Here is a 17,875-nt window from a genome sequence, read left to right as displayed (position 1 = left end):
GCAGTATTCTCTTCTTTATTGGAAAGGGGATTAGACAAATGGATAGAGAATAGATCTCTTGATGCCTTGCCATGACATCTAAAGAATGAATTTGTACCTAGTTGGTGTTTTTCCCAAAAACATCTGCCTGGTCATGATTGGAACAGTGGAATTGAACTTGATGGACCTTAGGTCTGATCCTACAAGGACAAATGTTATGGGCCAAATATCATAAAATCAAATTCCACAGAGAACATTACAACATTCTGTATTGAAACAAACAAATCAAACACACAGAAGAAGATGGGGAACATGCGGCTTGGCAGTAGTACATATAAAAGGGATCTTGGGATTGTAGTTGATCACAAGGTCATAGGTCAGCCGTGTGATACAGCTGCACAAAGGGCTAATATTAGTAAGAATCCTAGTTTCCAAGCCATGAAAAGCAATTGTCCTGTTAGTTCGACTGGTGTTAAATAAGTCAGACCTCACATGAAGTAAAGCATCCAGTTCTGAGCCCCATGCTTTAGGAAGGATTTTGACAATTTGGAATGGGCTCAGAGAAGGGCTATATTGGTCTGAGGCATGAAAAGCAAGTCTTGTGATTAAAGGATTTAAGGAACTAAGGATGCATAGCCTGGAGAAGAGAATACTGAGGGGTGGCATGACTGCCTTCTTCAAATACCTGAAGGGCTGTCATTTGGAAGGGCAAAAAAAAAAAAAAAAGCTATCTGCCACAGCTGCCACAAAGGCCAAAAACAGATCTAAGGACCTTATATTGTAGGAGGGCAGATTTTGGTTGAACATTAGGAATAACTTACTGATGGAAAGAGCAGTTTGAAAATGGAACCAGTTTCCTAGAAGGATGGCCTGCTTTCCCTTGCTGGAGACCTCCAGGCAGAGACTTCTGGCCAGCCATGTGCTGAGGAATGATCCAGTTTTGGATTTCCTGTGTTGAATGAGATGGCTGACAAGCCCCCTTCCAACTCTGTGATTCTGTGTTCTTGTTCAAATACATGGTTGGAAGAAACGGTAAAGAACCAAAGGGTTTTATGAACAAAGTCTAGGATCCCTTCACACTCTTCTACTTTGCAAGAAACCAAACGCTTAAAGGTCTCATATGAAGTTAGCATCAGTATGTTTTCTAGAAAGTTAGGTGCTAAATCTTTAGTTGGTGCAAACTGGGATGATGACAGTGGGCACAATTCAGCAGAACATTCCTGTTTGTTTGCCTCTTCGAAACGATTGCTCCTGCACAGTGCTTCCTCATCCCAGGGAATGTCTTTGTCATGTGTAACACACAATGTTCAGAACTCCAGAGAATATCTCAGATCTGCAATGTATATGGGTCTGTTAATCTGTGCGTGTGTGTGTGTGTGTGTGTGTGTAACAAAGAGAGCGAGAGCAAGAGCTTCAGCTTGATGACTTTAATGTTGTTCTATAATCTAATGTTAGAATTTAAGAGGATTTTAACTTCCCTAGTAACACTGCTTTATCATGGAAGAGATTAGCAAAGTAAGAGGGCAGAGGTCATTATCATGACTAAAAGTCATTCTTTACTCTGCAAACAGCTAAGTATTTTGTGTATATTCCTCTCTCCTGTTGTACAGTGATATTGGCTGTGCCCTGATGACATTGACAGGTTGCCTTTTTTTCTTTTTTAGAAGGCAACACAGATCTTGCCTTCTCAGGGGAACGTTCCTTTCTCGATTTCATTTTTCTAAGCCCAGCACAAGAAAAATGATTCAATTATCCTCAGGCAAAATTGTATGAAATTCCTTGTTCTTTGGAATGACTTTTTAAAAATGTAAAGCATTCCACTGAGGCTTGAAATAGCCTCCCGGAATAATGAAAGTGGGCTTGAAGAATAAGAAAATACAGAAAATGCTAATTGATGGAGCCTGCCTCAACAGAGTTAAAGCGCTTTTGCTAGATGTCACAGGAATGGTTCACACATACATCACATCCTTTTTGTACACTTGATTACTGAGTACTTGGGGCCAATTCACACATGCAAGTTCGTCACTTGATGACTGTAACATCAAGTGATGACTTGCATGTGCAAATGCGTCAAACACCTTAGCTAGAACTTACACTCTTCACACAAGTCATTGGGGGTGGAGCATGTATGTATAAAAGCCAGCACCAACCCTTGCCATCGTATCTTTTTATCACCACAGCGCTCTCTCACTTGAGGTGACAGGACAGGTGCCACAGGGTGATAGCCAAGTCCCTGCCTATGACAGGGGCTAGTCAGCCTAGTGCTTGATTTGGCTCCCCCAACTCCCAACCAAAAGCTCATAGAGCTCTTATTGCAGAGCCCTCTGGTGACAAGTATAGCCCTTTAATAATAATAATAATAATAATAATAATAATAATAATAATAATAATAATAATAAAATTTATTTATATCCCGCCCTCCTCAGCCGAAGCCGGGCTCAGGGCGGCTAACAACAATAAAACAGTACAAAAGTACAGCATAAACAACATTCTAAAATCATTCATTATAAAATTAATTAATTCAAGCCACTGGCAACCATTGGGCCAGAGCTCCAAGAGGCCAAGAGTCCAAAAAGGAGCTGCAGGGCATGGCAACATTGCGGGGACAATCTCTCCCCCCCCCCCCCCCCCCGGCCTATAGGCCTATACAATGGCAGAAATAGTGCCTTAGGCCAGAATGTGGAATATAAGTCCTGCCCACAACCAGAGGTCAGTTCCGCTCCATCTGTTGAGCACTGACCCTCCTGCTGGCCCTGTTGTTGTGAAGAGTACCATGCCAAACTCAGCACTGGAGCATTGCAGGACATTTATCTGACTAACCTTTTGGCTCCAATTGCTACTTTAAACAGTAATCAATAGGAAAAGACAAGAAGCACATGAGAGCAGGGATAACTACTTTTGATAACTGACTCACATATGGATCCTGCAACATTGCTAGGTTTATATGCAGAGATCCCAGAAAACTGACTGTGCATTACAGAACTGAAGCTATCAGGCATACCATCAAAGAACCGGAATTTTGCCCGCAACATTTTGAAGTCACACTTCATATTGCAAAGCAGCAGAAAATGATTTAAATATCCTGAAAGTAACAGCTTTTCTTTTGAAACTCAAAATGCCTTTGCTTTAAATCCTTCCTCACTCGGTGGCTTCGTTTCTATCAAAAAATGAGCATGCTATATTTAATTAAAAATTGGAGATATGTTGGCAGAGCCCATATATAATTTTGTATGTAGAGAGCACTATTCTTGGCTGGAAAGATTTTTTTAAAAAATTGGCAGACAGTTTCTTATGGAAATCAGTATTAATAGGCTTTTTGGAGAATGCTTACTGGATACAGGCCAAAGTACACATCTGTGTACATAAAAGTCTAACCGACAATGGTTTGCATCTGGCATGAACTGGTAGTAACTTCTGGTGATCCGTGTCCTATGCAAAATATTCCTTTTGGCAGCATAGCCAATGGTAGATTTAAAATGCAACAACAAATGTTCCCATTAGTCTGATTTGTAAATAAGTGCCATGAGACTTAAACAAACCGAAGCAAATTATTTCCGTTTTGGGGAGCAGTAATAGCATAGCTCTGCTCCATACATAGGATATTTCCTTTTTAATGATATTGTGTGGTACCAGACTTCCATGAAGATAATGACAAACTGAAAATATTTTAGAGAGCTACAGAGAGATGCTAATGGTAGATTCTTATGAGGACTGGCAGAAGAGTCATTTATTTAACCAACAAAGTGTAGAGAAGGAGAGGCAAGAAGAGTGTTGAACTATTTTAAAGTATGTGAGATAAAAGTTGGCTAGAGCTAGCGCTGCAAGCTTGTTTGCTGTCTCAAGTGCAGTGGGAGACGCTGTCCCATAGCAAGTGCTTAAGTCAGATTCAAGGGCCAGTTCTATTGCCATCAGTATGTGTGTGCATGTGCGTTTTGTCCTTTGCCTCAGGCAGCAGAATCTCTTGAGCGGCTCTTGAAGAAGGGCTAAGGCAAAACATGTGAATTAACTTGTTCTCGGGCTGCAAAGTAGCATCAGTGCTTAAAGGTAAAAGTAAAGGTACCCCTGACTGTAAGGTCCAGTCATGACCGACTCTGGGGTTGCTCGCTCATCTTGCTCTATAAGCTGAGGGAGCCGGCATTTGTCTGCAGACAGCTTCTGGGTCATGCGGCCAGCATGACTAAGCCACTTCTGGCAAACCAGAGCAGCGCACGGAAACGCCGTTTACCTTCCTGCCAGAGCAGTAGCCATTTATCTACTTGCACTTTGATGTGCTTTTGAACTGCTAGGTTGGCAGGAGCTGGGACCGAGCAACGAGAGCTCACCCCATCACAGGGATTTGAACCACCGACCTTCCGATTGGCAAGCCATAGGCTTAGTGGTTTAGACCACAGTGCCACCCACGTCCCTCTTGCATCAGTGCTTAGGGCACCATAAAAGGAAAGCATCCTTCCTAATCCCCACATTAGGTGAGATAACTGAAGGCTGTTCCCTTATTCTCCAGTTATTTACAGGACCTTGGTGTTCCACTGATGTGTAAATAAGATTCATTGTCAAACCAGCTTGAAGGGTGCTGCTATGGCTTTCATTTTTATAGAAGGTTGCCTGTCATTGCTTTTGTATCATAACATATTTTTATATATAAATAAAACTCCTACTCATTTTATGTGTAGGTTAACCCCACACGCCAACAGTAAGCGGTTTGTTGCTGGAATAATGTCAGACAGAAACTGAAAGGAAGTGACAAAAGAGTTTGAAGGTGCAACTATGTTCCAACTGATAATATAAGAGGTTCTGAATTTAATTCCATAATGGCCCATTAATACAGATAATGTAGACCTGCGGCACCCTTGAGGCTTCTTTGTTCTCTACCACCCTTCCCTCTACTCGCAGACATAGTCTTCCCATCATCAGCACTGGCTCTACTATTAGACGGAGTGAGAGAGTAAATTTTGGTGGGAAATGGTGGCAGCCCCCAAGCTGCTTTCCTCTGTTAGATGGCAGAGTTTTGCATGCAAATGACCTGTCCTGGACTCCTTAAACTAGCCTGCTGCCTAGGGTGCAGTGGAGGATGATATCCTATCACTGGCCTCTTGTACATGGAAGGTGAAGGCAGCTGCCTTTGCCTCAGGCAGCATAATGTATCGAACTGGTTCCACCTATCAGAGTGACAGACACCATCCTACATATTACAAGTCTGTAAGTTTTGTATGGGGAAAGCAGGAACTGGCATGGCAGCAATGGTCTTTGTTGAAAGGAAACATGTGGCTGAGCTTAGAGGTCGTGGCCACTGGGTCCAATTCACAAATTGACCTTCTGAATAGGCAGGAGATTCCCTGCCATTTTGGTGCTGGAAAAGGTTGCATACAGGTAGCATAAAACTCAGAAGTGTGATCCACATTTCATTGAACATAGATATATTGTTTGCACTTTCAGTTTTGAAATTGCTGGCTATTGTAAAGAGAAGGCAAATGTCCAGTGTTTATCCTGAGATGCACTAAGGCAATAAAACAAAATCAAAATGTAAAACCTTAAAGCAGAAACAGCTTATATTAGTTTTAACTACTAACCACAACCATATTTGAATTTAATTTCATGGATTTTCTGAAGGGATAATGGAAGATAGATAGATAGATGATATAGATATAGATAGATATAGATATAGATGATATAGATAGATAGATGCTACATTCCTTTGACATACCACATGCAGTGACTCATTACAGCATATTTTATTACACTTTTAAAAAGAAAAGAGCCCTGCTTTCTGTTTTCGCCACCGCTCCATTATGTGCTATGCAAAGTGAAGTGAAGCTGTATGAACATTGCTGTGTGTTTGAGGGAACATTCTCAGAAACATCAATATTTATGAGGCATCAAGTGCAATCTCGTTCAAATGAGCCTCTGTGTAATAGTAGGGTGACTGTTGAATTTGTTTCTAAGTTTATAAAGCACTCCGTTGCACTGGGGAGAAGGCATTCCTGCATTAATTAAATAAAAGCGAACTTTATTTTCTATATGTTAGGAATAAAGTGTATAAACCAGTAAATGATAAAGGAGCTTTTCATAACAGCTCCATAATCACACTCCCAAGGAGTGCCCATGGGAGGCAGCTGTGCTGATACATGTATATCTCCCCAAAGAGAAGCAGTAAATACTGTAGCATAATACTCAATTTATCAGGATCCGATGACAAGTCATAGCGTAAATGTGCTCTGATGGTGGGCATGTTGGAATTTGGAAACATTTTTTTCCCCCTGAAAGAAAACTCCATTGAACTCAGCACTGTTTCAATGTCTCTTGCCACCTTGAAGTCCCTGTCAGGATAAAGAGCGGGGTATAAATAAATATATAGTTATGATGATGATGTGTAAAATATATTGAACTTTAAACAAAAGAACTTCTGCCTGTTGCCCCAGACAGCATGGCCAATAGTCAGAGCTGATGAGAGCTGCAAATCTAGGTGATACCAGGTTGATGAAGGCTGCTCTAGGAGAATAGGAATGACTCAAACTCAGCCCATCAAGCTCAGGGCTGTCTACACTCGCTGGCATTGAGCTTTTCTGGGATTTCAGGCAGGGAGTCTCTCCCAGGTCAACCGCTAGCTAGAGATCAAACCTGGGACCCTCTGCATACAAAGTAAGGGGTTTACCACTGAGCTACATCTCTTCCCCATGGGCTGCAACAGCAAGAAAAAGAGGCAGCCGTCATCTAATGGCAGGTCTCACCTACCTGCAGTATAGTTGCCTACAGGAGACACAAATCTGAACACTGTTCCAAGCAGATGGGAAGAAAACGTGTTGAGGCAAGTGAAGAGGGAGAGTTGTGGTTGCTATCCAAACAGCCGGCTGTCTTGGCTGCTGAACATGTTATCTTGCAAAGAAAAATACATTCATTCTAAAGGTGTTACCATTTCTCTTTTAATAGCCAGTGGGATGTTTGGTGCTTGACAACGTGCTAGTTCTCTCTGTGTTGCATTTTAGTCCGTTAAATGGTTTAATTTTATTTAGACATTACTATTTTTCACTTATTTTTTGTAAACTAAAGGGCTCTGTGCTACCTCCTTTCTGGCTAGGCTTTAAAGTGCTTCTCAGCCTGGTTTTTCTGTTTTCCACACAGAATAACCTTTACTTGTTTGTCCCCATGTGCTACAGTTCCTTAGTACTGTGGTACCTCGGGTTAAGAACTTAATTCGTTCTGGAGGTCCGTTCTTAACCTGAAACTGTTCTTAACCTGAAGCACCACTTTAGCTAATGGAGCCTCCTGCTGCCGCTGCACCGCCGTTGCACGATTTCTGTTCTCATCCTGAAGCAAAGTTCTTAACCTGAGGTAATATTTCTGGGTTAGCGGAGTCTGTAACCTGAAGCATATGTAACCCGAGGTACCACTGTACTAAGCTTCTCATTTCTGAAGTTCTTATTCAATCTCACAGCTAGAAAATCACCCACAATACATCAAACTGAACCCAAAGGGGTTCTTCCGTAAGACCTGTTTATTGAGGATTCATTCTGATTTGTTTGCACCAAGCTCAGATTACATTGTGTCGAAGCCAGAATTATCCCACACTTTCCAGTGTGTTTCCCTATGACTTTCTTTATTGCCAAATAAAGAAACTAGGTTTTAGGGAACCAGGTTTGTTGCACAAGACCTTCCAATTCAACTATAATTGTGCAACCTGAATTTGTCCATATGTGATTGCATTCTACCCAGATATAGAGACAGTCTGCAAGTGCCCATAGATTCACTTGCACTTTCTTTTTCTCTGTTCTTTTTAGCTTACCCTAGCTGCGGCACCATTTGTTTGGAGGGCAATTATTACTTTCATTGAAATATGCAGCATCTGGAAGGATCGTCTTTTAGCAGAGCAAGCTTTTTATGTTAGGAAGTCAGATGTTATGGAATAAGCTGCAATAAGGAGGAAAATCCACAGATAAGTGGATTTGCAAATGATCCTGAATATTATTGCTCATCCAACATTGTTAATGCTGGGAGACCTTCATTATAAATGTGTGGATGTTTTGTCAAGCACTGAATTGGGCTGAGTGGATTTATGTTTCAGACAAGCGCTCATTCCTTAGAGATTGCTGAACTTTCTCCCATGTGTTCCACTGAGAAGGGATAGCCTAGCAAAGGGCTTTCCCCATGAGGAGAGCTGTCTCTCATCTGTTGAATAAATATCTGCCTAAGGAAAGATATCCATCTCACAGTGGAATATCCCTGTTTTTTTAGTTCAGTTTGTCAATGCAAACCTGTCTAAAGGATATTTTGCTTTTGACCTATGCTGCAAAACCATGAGAAAAACTAAGTCGAGATCTCTTCCAGGTTAGGTGGCAATTACTCATAAAGCATGTCAGAAAAATTCTTTTTTACCTTCAACAATATTTTATTTTGGGCCTTCTCGGTAGTGGCACCCACCCTGTGGAACGCCTTCCCACTAGATGTCAAAGAGATAAACAACTACCTGAAATTTAGAAAACATCAGAAGGCAGCCATGTTCAGGGAAGTTTTTAATGTGTGACATTTTGCTGTATTTTTAATCTTTGTTGGAAGCAGCCCAGAGTGGCTGGGGAAACCCAGCCAGATGGGCGGAGTACAAATTATTATTATTATTATTATTATTATTATTATTATTATTATTATACAATCTCCCTCACAAATAAACATATGTAACACAAATGGGACATCGATTACATGCAATAGAAATGTCTGACAGGTAAAAAAGGTCACTGTATATTCCACACTAATTCTTAATATTAAAAAATAGCTAGCCTTTGCCATGATGAGCTCATCTGCTGTTCCATAGATAAACTGAATTCTAAGACATGCAGACAGAGGAACATGGTATGTAGTTTTCCCCATCATTTAAGTGAATTATTATTTCTGTACAATAATCTGTAAACTCCCCTGCCCCCAAGCATTTGGTTTGTGTAAATTTTCAATTATTTTACTGGATGTGCAGTGTAATCCTCTGCATGTTTACTCAGAAGTAAATCCCACTGCGTATAGTGGGGCATAGCCTCAAGTAAGTATGCATAAGTTTGCCAACTTGCCTGAGTAAGCCCTACTAAACATTGTGGGACTCACTTCCAAATAGCTGTTCTGAGACAGGCACTGACCTCAGGCACGGCATGACCTACTGCAAGGCCAGGATCCGAATGAATGTAGGGCAGGGCTCGGATGTTGCTTCATACTGAGCATCAGACTAGCAGCCTATTTTCTTCTTGTTGTTGTTGTTTAGTCGTTTAGTCGTGTCCGGCTCTTCATGACCCCATGGACCAGAGCACGCCAGGCACTCCTGTCTTCCACAGCCTCCCGCAGTTTGGTCAAACTCATGCTGGTAGCTTCCAGAACACTGTCCAACCATCTCATCCTCTGTCGTCCCCTTCTTGTGCCCTCCATCTTTCCCAACATCAGGGTCTTTTCCAGGGAGTCTTCTCTTCTCATGAGGTGGCCAAAGTATTGGAGCCTCAGCTTCAGGATCTGTCCTTCCAGTGAGCAGCCTATCTAGCAGCAGCATATGCATCCCTGCTGATCACCCCGCCCTCACTAGAGGGTGCCTTTCAGTTAAAGGGCCCTAACACGCCATCACTTTCCTACTGCAACAGAGCACAGAAGACTTGTGATGGGGTCCTCTGAGTCTGAAAAGAGCAACACCGCATCCGTAGGCTGGGGCACAGGCAACCCAATGGCTCATTGGGTTGATGTACTTCTAGGGTTTCCCCCTTCTGTTTCAATGCCCTTGTCCTCCTCACTGAAGACCAGGAATCCAACTCTAGGGACATTACAGTAACCAAGCTTGATCCCCATTAATCCTCATTAATAAGACATTCCTGGAAGGCTTTGACTTTCTGATCACTGAAGTGTAACACTACATTTGTTTTTTCTAGTGATTTGTTAATCTGAACAGTTTGAAAGTCCTTGTCCTGGTATAACAAAGAATAATAATAAAAAAGGTGCAGCCCAGGTTTGGACTCAAATTTAAATTTGATTTCACTACTGCCCATCCACTCAGTGTGATACTAACAATTCTGTTTGTAATAGCGTGCCTCTTTCTTGATCAACTCTTAATAGCGGTTTCTTGACTGTAATGTGCACATGTTTTTAAAAGAGGTCAAGAAAATGCGAATGGCATTCGTAGGATTGGTTTCCATCTAAATCCGCTCTAGCATGCAATTTGCAAGGAGAGGCGTATAGTTAATTTGCAACAGAAAAAAAAGATTTTTAATTCAGTTTGCCACTTCGTTTAAAATATATATGAGGGTACATTGGAAGCAGACAACTATTTTTTGGAGTTCAAAGGGACTTGTCTGTGAAAGAGCAGCTCTTAAGATAAGCAACATCTGGCATACTGACCTCGTTTCGCCATCAGAACTAATAGACGGATACAGGCTTTGATCTTTTTCATTTAACAATGGCTCATTTAAAAGAATCCCATTTTTGTTTATAATTCCATGCTTACTAAACGTAATTAAATCTCTTTTGCACTCCTTTAGGCTAACATTAACCTTATCGTGTCCCATGGACCTGAAGAACTTTCCAATGGATGTACAAACATGTACGATGCAGCTAGAGAGCTGTAAGTAATCAGATGCCGTGTGTGTGTGTGTGTGTGTGTGTGTGTGTGTGTCCATGTATGATTGCACTGCTTGAAATGTCAGCATTTAATGTCACTTTTATGCTGCTACAACCTCATGTTCTCTTACACTATGCTGCTGGCGCGCCTTTTCTGCTGACACAGAACTCTGCAATAACTGCTGCTGCTTCCATCTAACCAGGTTTAAATTGCCCCTCTCACATTTTAATGATGCTTGTTAGATAGCCTAAGCACTAAGGGTATTTTCAGACCACAGAGCCCAATGCGCTAGCTCCTTACCTTGGGAGGTTTTCCCTCCCCCTCTCCCCAAATGGTGAGTGTTCCAAACTCTGCTGAGCCATTTGTCCTCACCTCTAGACACATTTGTTTGCTCTCTGTCCACATAGGTGCCTTTTCAGGGTGCAGTTATTTCCCGGTGTCAGTGCACATGCTATGCATACGCAAGGTCAACTTTGTTTGGGTGCCAAAGACATTTTGCTTTCTGAAGCAAAGGACAAGATGGAACACAAGATGGAACACAGAAGCCGACTGTCATGGACTGGCTGGATTAGAGGAGTGGTGGGAGACACCAGGAACCCCCAAGGGAAGAAGGGGATGAGTGGTGGGATGACAACAAGTGGTCAGAGGGAGAAGAGGGAACAGACTGGGTGGAGGAGGTATCAGCAGCTGAAGAGGTAACAGGGCTTAGTGAGCAGGAAGAGACTATGGCAGAGAGCAGTCCAGAATGAGCAGCAGAAACAGAGGCTGGAGAGGAGGGGATGAGTGAAGCATTGGATGTGAGGGAGATCTGGCTGTGACATTTTTCACCCCCTTGATCGCTAGGGTTGTTTCAGTTGATCTGGCTGGCTAGGCGGGTATCTCCTCCTTCCCTCCCTACTCCATATGTGTCCCTCCCAAAACTGCATGCTCAGTGGAAGACGGTGGCCATCCCAGACTCCCCCCCCCCCCACCATTCGCTGGGCTCTACATTTATTTATTTATTTATTTATTTACTTACTTATTTACTTATTTTTCCTTCCACTGGTGCAAAGCTGCCATTGTGTAAATAAATTACTCATAAGTTGTGGCCCCTCTGTATATATATTTCTGGAGATATATAAGTTGTGGCCCCTCTGTATATATATTCCTGGAGAAGAGTGACTAGTGGGGTGCCACAGGGTTCTGTCTTGGGCCCAGTCTTATTCAACATCTTTATCAACGACTTGGATGATGGACTCAAGGGCATCCTGATCAAAGTTGCAGATGACACCAAACTGGGAGGGGTGGCTAACACCCCAGAGGACAGGATCACACTTCAAAATGACCTTGACAGATTAGAGAACTGGGCCAAAACAAACAAGATGAACTTTAACAGGGAGAAATGTAAAGTATTACACTTGGGCAAAAAAAATGAGAGGCACAAATACAAGATGGGGGACACTTGGCTTGAGAGCAGTACATGTGAAAAGGATCTAGGAGTCTTGGTTGACCACAAACTTGACATGAGCCAACAGTGTGATGCGGCAGCTAAAAAAGCCAATGCAATTCTGGGCTGCATCAATAGGAGTATAGCATCTAGATCAAGGGAAGTAATAGTGCCACTGTATTCTGCTCTGGTCAGACCTCACCTGGAGTACTGTGTCCAGTTCTGGGCACCACAGTTCAAGAAGGACACTGACAAACTGGAACGTGTCCAGAGGAGGGCAACCAAAATGGTCAAAGGCCTGGAAACGATGCCTTATGAGGAACGGCTAAGGGAGCTGGGCATGTTTAGCCTGGAGAAGAGGAGGTTAAGGGGTGATATGATAGCCATGTTCAAATATATAAAAGGATGTCACATAGAGGAGGGAGAAAGGTTGTTTTCTGCTGCTCCAGAGAAGCGGACACGGAGCAATGGATCCAAACTACAAGAAAGAAGATTCCACCGAAACATTAGGAAGAACTTCCTGACAGTAAGAGCTGTTCGACAGTGGAATTTGCTGCCAAGGAGTGTGGTGGAGTCTCCGTCTTTGGAGGTCTTTAAGCAGAGGCTTGACAACCATATGTCAGGAGTGCTCTGATGGTGTTTCCTGCTTTGCAGGGGGTTGGACTCGATGGCCCTTGTGGTCTCTTCTAACTCCATGATTCTATGATTCTATTATTCTATTTTGGAAAGCTGTTTGTTCGCTGTGCACTTGGACACCTCTTAAAATATTGTAACCAAATTTTGCATGGTGGTTCCTGAGATCAAGGGGCAGGATTTTGTCTATATTTGGATACAATTGGATTCCATTTGGAATCAATATGGTAGACTAACCTTTCAAAACATCATTGATTTTAACCACTACACTGATTTTTTGGTTTCTTAGAATTATAGAGCAACACAAGGTACAAGGCTGCTAGAATGATAGATTCCCTCAAACATGGTCTTATAGATATCTTTGTGTGTTTCCCTTATTTATCCTGCAGGTGTACAGTCATTGTTATCATGTCACTTTGTGAGAAAGGTAGTGATTATAGTGCTGTTTAAGAGTTAATTTAGTGTATCTGCCATTGATGTTTTCCCACTGAAAACCAAGAGCGCTTTTACTGCCATAATTTGTCTCTCTTGCCTTTAGACTGTGCTACTCCGATATTATCTAATCAAAGATAATTTGTTTATTTTAGTTGGCTACACTATGAATGACCTGATATTTGAGTGGATGAGTGATGGTCCAGTGCAGGTAGCAGAAGGCTTAACTCTGCCACAGTTTATTTTGAAAGAAGAAAAAGAACTTGGCTATTGCACAAAACATTACAATACTGGTGAGCATTTGCTTACTCTTTTAACTTCTGCAGATGAAACGAAATGGGGTGAGAGGGGTAAAATATAAGCTGGGTGTGGAAGGGCGAGAAATGCATTTTATACAGCCTTCCCCAAGTTGGTGTCCCCCAGGTTTTGGACTATGACTCCCATCAGCCCCAGCCAGCATGGCCAATGGCCAGAGACAATTGCCAGATGGCCAGAGACAATGGCCAGCATGGCCAATGGCCAGAGACCATTAGAGTTGTAGTCCAAGACATCTGAAGAACATACGAGGATCTTCTTCCAACAATAGATGTATGCATTTCTCTATGAAATAGTTCTTTACTATTTCATTATGTGAACTACATTGCACCCCAAAGGGTCAGAAAACAAAGAGGTTGTTTTTAAATTTGAACCAGGAAATACATTTTAAGGGGAAATGCCACTCAATTGCAATGCCTGGAAAGTTCGTTTTAATTAATCCCATCCAAATAGGAGCTTGTTCCTCTTATATAAAATGAACTAGCTCAGTTCAAGTTCATCCCTGACAACATTATCAGCATTCAGACTGTTTGCAAGCTGTTGTGCTCAAAAGTAAATAAGAGGCAGCACACAAGTATTATAAATTGCCTGACAGACAGAATGTCAACAGGTGGAGGCTTTCACCAAAATTTCCATACTCAAAAAAAGTTTACTCTGTTTAATTTGTGCCAGTCACACGGCACAAGCCATCGTGTGCTTTTTTCCTGTACTTCTACTGAAAGCTGTTCCTGTTGGAAGAAAACAAATCTCTTCAGTTGAGAAGATAATTGAATTACCTCACATTCCTTCCTTCTGATTGTTTTACCACAGTGATTAAGTGACGAAGCACCATTAGCTACAGCAGTGCCTCCGTATCTGCCTAATAAGCCTTAGAAAGATGCCGTCACATTTTGCTTTCTAAGTTTCATTATAAATGTTCAGTTCACATATCTCTTTTTTAAAATAAAAAATAAAAAGCTAAGAAGCCAGGTCTCCTGCTGGGGTTGGGATAGGGAACAGATAAAGAAGAAGAACTAGAACTCATTCAAAGTTCTACTCTAAAATTAATTTTTAATTCAGTTTTTGTACACCCTGCAGTTGGGGAAACTACTTTCAGGTGTAGTTCATAAATTTTTGGACTAGTTTGGTGAACTAGTTCACTCCAAGCATTGCTGAATTTGGAATGCAGCCAAGTATTATGTTCCAAGTCGGGTTACTAATTACAAGCATTGGTGACTTCGATAGTTTCCATTGTCAAAGATATAATCCACTGTCCAGTTTTTTAATGGAGCTTGTTTATTCGACACAGCAACTCCCATTGCTGAAAACATCAGGCCAAATGCCCCAATTCAAGTATTTCATATCTGATTGTTCAGGAATAAAAAATTGTTTGCCATTTGAAAGCATGAATAAAACTACAAAAGACCTCATTATACATTAATAAAACTATATATAGACTATCCAGCAAAAACAATGTGTATCCCCACCCCCCATGGAAAAAATGTGTTACAGTAAATTGCGTCAAGTGATATAAAATGTCAAGTGAGTACCTTGAGGTCCGCTCCACCAACATAGGATGCCAGCCACAAGAATTTGTGCAGGATTTTGAAGTCCTTGGTGAAGGAAGGAAGGAAGGAATAATATCAGACATTTCAAAACTCCCTGTGCCTAAGGCAGTTAATTTATGCTCATAATAAAAGAAGATTAAAATGTACAAAAATGATTTATAAAAGCAATTTCATGTTCTAGGAAAATTTACATGCATTGAAGTAAAGTTTCATTTGGAGCGTCAGATGGGATATTATTTAATCCAGATGTACATTCCTAGCCTGCTGATCGTCATTTTGTCCTGGGTTTCTTTTTGGATCAACATGGATGCTGCTCCAGCCAGAGTTGCCTTGGGCATCACTACAGTCCTGACAATGACCACTCAGAGTTCAGGCTCCAGAGCTTCTCTTCCAAAAGTAAGAATTCTCCGCTTAACCCATTCGCTAATGGAAAGCAGTGAATGCTATCTTCGCTATCATCTTTGGTGTCGTGCTCCTTAATTTTTCTCACGCCTTTTAATTGCCAGATGGCCTATTTCTCCATATGCTCTGCCCTGGTGAGATCTTTGAATTTGGTCCGTTTTACTCTGAGAGTCTGTGTGTGCAAGAGGTGAGAGTTAAAATATATAATGCTACGTATGGAAGGAGCAGGATAAGGTCATGATTCCTCTTGGGAGGCCATATGCTGGGGTTAACAGGAACGCTGGTCCAACACGAGGAGACAGAATCATTGGGATTGCATGGGCAGATTTGGGCCAATGAAAGTGTTCGATGGTTGCACCCACACAATGCAAAAGTGAGTTCTCTGATTGCGTTCTTGTCCTCTGTTTACTAATTTATATCTCCTGAAACCTTCCTTACAACTCTACGTATATTGGGCTGATTATGCTTTTTAAAATGTTTCCATTGGATTCTGAAGCATGTTTAAATGGAAGGAAACATGACTGATATGAATGTGACTTATGCTGTTACGAACACGTTTAGGATCATGGTGCGCTTATATTTAGGAAAACCTCCTCCTTTGAGTAAAGGGAGTTTTGTTGCTGCTCCCTTGTCCTTCCAGCTACAAAAACAAACATGAACTGGGTTTTCCATCAATTGAACATGCAGAGCCCATGAACAAGCAGCTTATATGTATGCAGGCTCTGTTCACACCTTCAGCTGAGCATGACGGGGTTGCTACTTCCCACATAAAAGCAGTTGAATGATTCCACACAGCTTGGTCATCTTTCAAGGCCATGATCTGCAATGACTCACATTTAATTATATTTGAAGATGGTGTAGTCTGTTGAAATGGGATATTTTGCTGAAACTTGGAAAATTGCACAGATTTTGTTGATGTTGCTCTTCTGGTGGTAAAAATGAAACACCACTGAAAAATCTGGTGATTCATCACTGTTGGCTCAACTGAGTGGCTTGCTTTGCAGAAGACGTGGTTTTACATGCAGATTGTAAGGAATGAAATGTTCCATGGCAAATACTTCTATATTTTCTTCACAAATGTATGTGACATTTTATATCTGGAAAACAATTTAGAAAACATGAAACTGCTTTATTCCTGGTGAGACTATTGGTTGTTCTAGCCTTGTATTTTTCAGTCAGCCTGGCAATAGCTTCCAAGCAACAATTTCCCCAATCCTTTTAGGCGGAGAGACTATTTAAAACTGGAGACCCTTTTAAGTGAACAGGGAACCTCCTGCATGTGCTCTGACATTCAGCTATGACCCCTCCTCAATTTAGATGAGTGTTGGCAGATAGCTAATTTTACCCTTCATCTTAATGTGGCTCTTTTAGTTCAGCCAAGGTTTAATTGGCATTTTCCTTTGGTTTAATGTTCAGCATTCTTTGCTTACAATTCCCCATGGCTCTGGCCTTACTACCAGGCAGAGTCCCCATCTACACTATACCAGTTTAAACAGCTATGGTGTCCCCCAAAGAATACTGGGAACTGCCATTTGTTAAGGGTGCTGAGTATTGTTTGTTACATTTCCCAGGGAAATGTATGGAGCAGATAGGACCAGAATTAGGCAGCCTACAGAAATGACTGGGGTGTGGTGCTGCAGCTCCTAAGTATTCACTCCTAAGCTGGCCTCTTGTCTCCAGATGGAAGACACTGTCAAATCACCAGTGTTGAACTTAGAGTCTCCTGGCAGTCCAGTTGGATTCTATATGTTGAATGAGAGGGTGCCATGTTGTTCTTTGCCGCGGGCAGAAAAGTGTCTTGGCCTGGCTTTATGATGGATTGCTTGTAGATGCCTTCTGGTGAGTAAAGGAATATTATGTTAAAGGTGTGATAGCTGGATGCAATTAAAGAAGGGCCTACAAGGAGGAAGAAGGTAAGTGTTTAAATATAGGATTGGTTCTGATTTGATGCTTGATTTAACACATAAATGTTTCCCAGAGTCAATGCCGCCGTACTCGGGTTAGGCCCCATTGAATTCAACAGCAGCCCCACTTTGTGTAGCAAGGGATTGGACACAATGGTGTATTGAGGCTGGACCTCAAACCAGATAGCGGACCTTCTTTACTGATTATATGATGGATTTAATAGACCTACAACTAGACGCTATGACTTGCTTTACTTAATATGATTGCTAGCGGAATTACCTTTGACTGACAGCAGTGTGGAAAGTTTGAAGGCACTGTTTTGAGACATTTTCCTGTTATATGAGCTACTGAAGACAAATAAATACGGTAATTCTAGGAAAAAAGAAGAATGATTTTTAAAAGAATAGTTTGTAACGGTGGAGGGGACATTCTAATTACATGAAAAGGATTATCGAAACCTCTAAATCTGGACTTGTTGAGTTGAAGAACATTAAACCGTATCTTTGGGGGCCTGCCATGATTATTTATTTCACAGCTACTGCTCTTCTTCATGTCAGATTCCCTGATGCTAATGCTGTTCTGTTCTGAAGACATCGAGATTGCTTCTCTCAAGATGGATTGCTGTATGCAGTCAAACATGGCTCTCTATAATAAGCTTCCAAAACA

At 41.6% G+C, this 17,875-nt stretch overlaps 1 protein-coding gene across 11 annotated transcripts in view; it reads left to right on the top strand.

Moving 5' to 3' along the window:
* Nucleotides 1-17,875, top strand: part of GLRA2 (glycine receptor alpha 2) — a 115,460-nt gene that overhangs the window by 41,792 nt on the left and 55,793 nt on the right. For 10 of the 11 annotated variants that reach the window (XM_028727652.2, XM_028727661.2, XM_028727651.2 and 7 more), the window contains 3 exons: nt 10,470-10,552; nt 13,196-13,333; nt 15,084-15,298. In XM_028727652.2, coding sequence (XP_028583485.1) covers nt 10,470-10,552; nt 13,196-13,333; nt 15,084-15,298 — 436 coding nt within the window. The remainder of the gene's footprint in view (nt 1-10,469; nt 10,553-13,195; nt 13,334-15,083; nt 15,299-17,875) is intronic. The other variant, XM_028727656.2, reaches the window with a different exon arrangement.

Source organism: Podarcis muralis, chromosome 4 (genome assembly GCF_964188315.1).
Source record: "Podarcis muralis chromosome 4, rPodMur119.hap1.1, whole genome shotgun sequence".
Classification (NCBI taxonomy): domain Eukaryota; kingdom Metazoa; phylum Chordata; class Lepidosauria; order Squamata; family Lacertidae; genus Podarcis; species Podarcis muralis.
The sequence above is the reverse complement of the archived record's forward strand: the minus strand, read 5'-3'. Positions and strand labels throughout refer to the sequence as shown.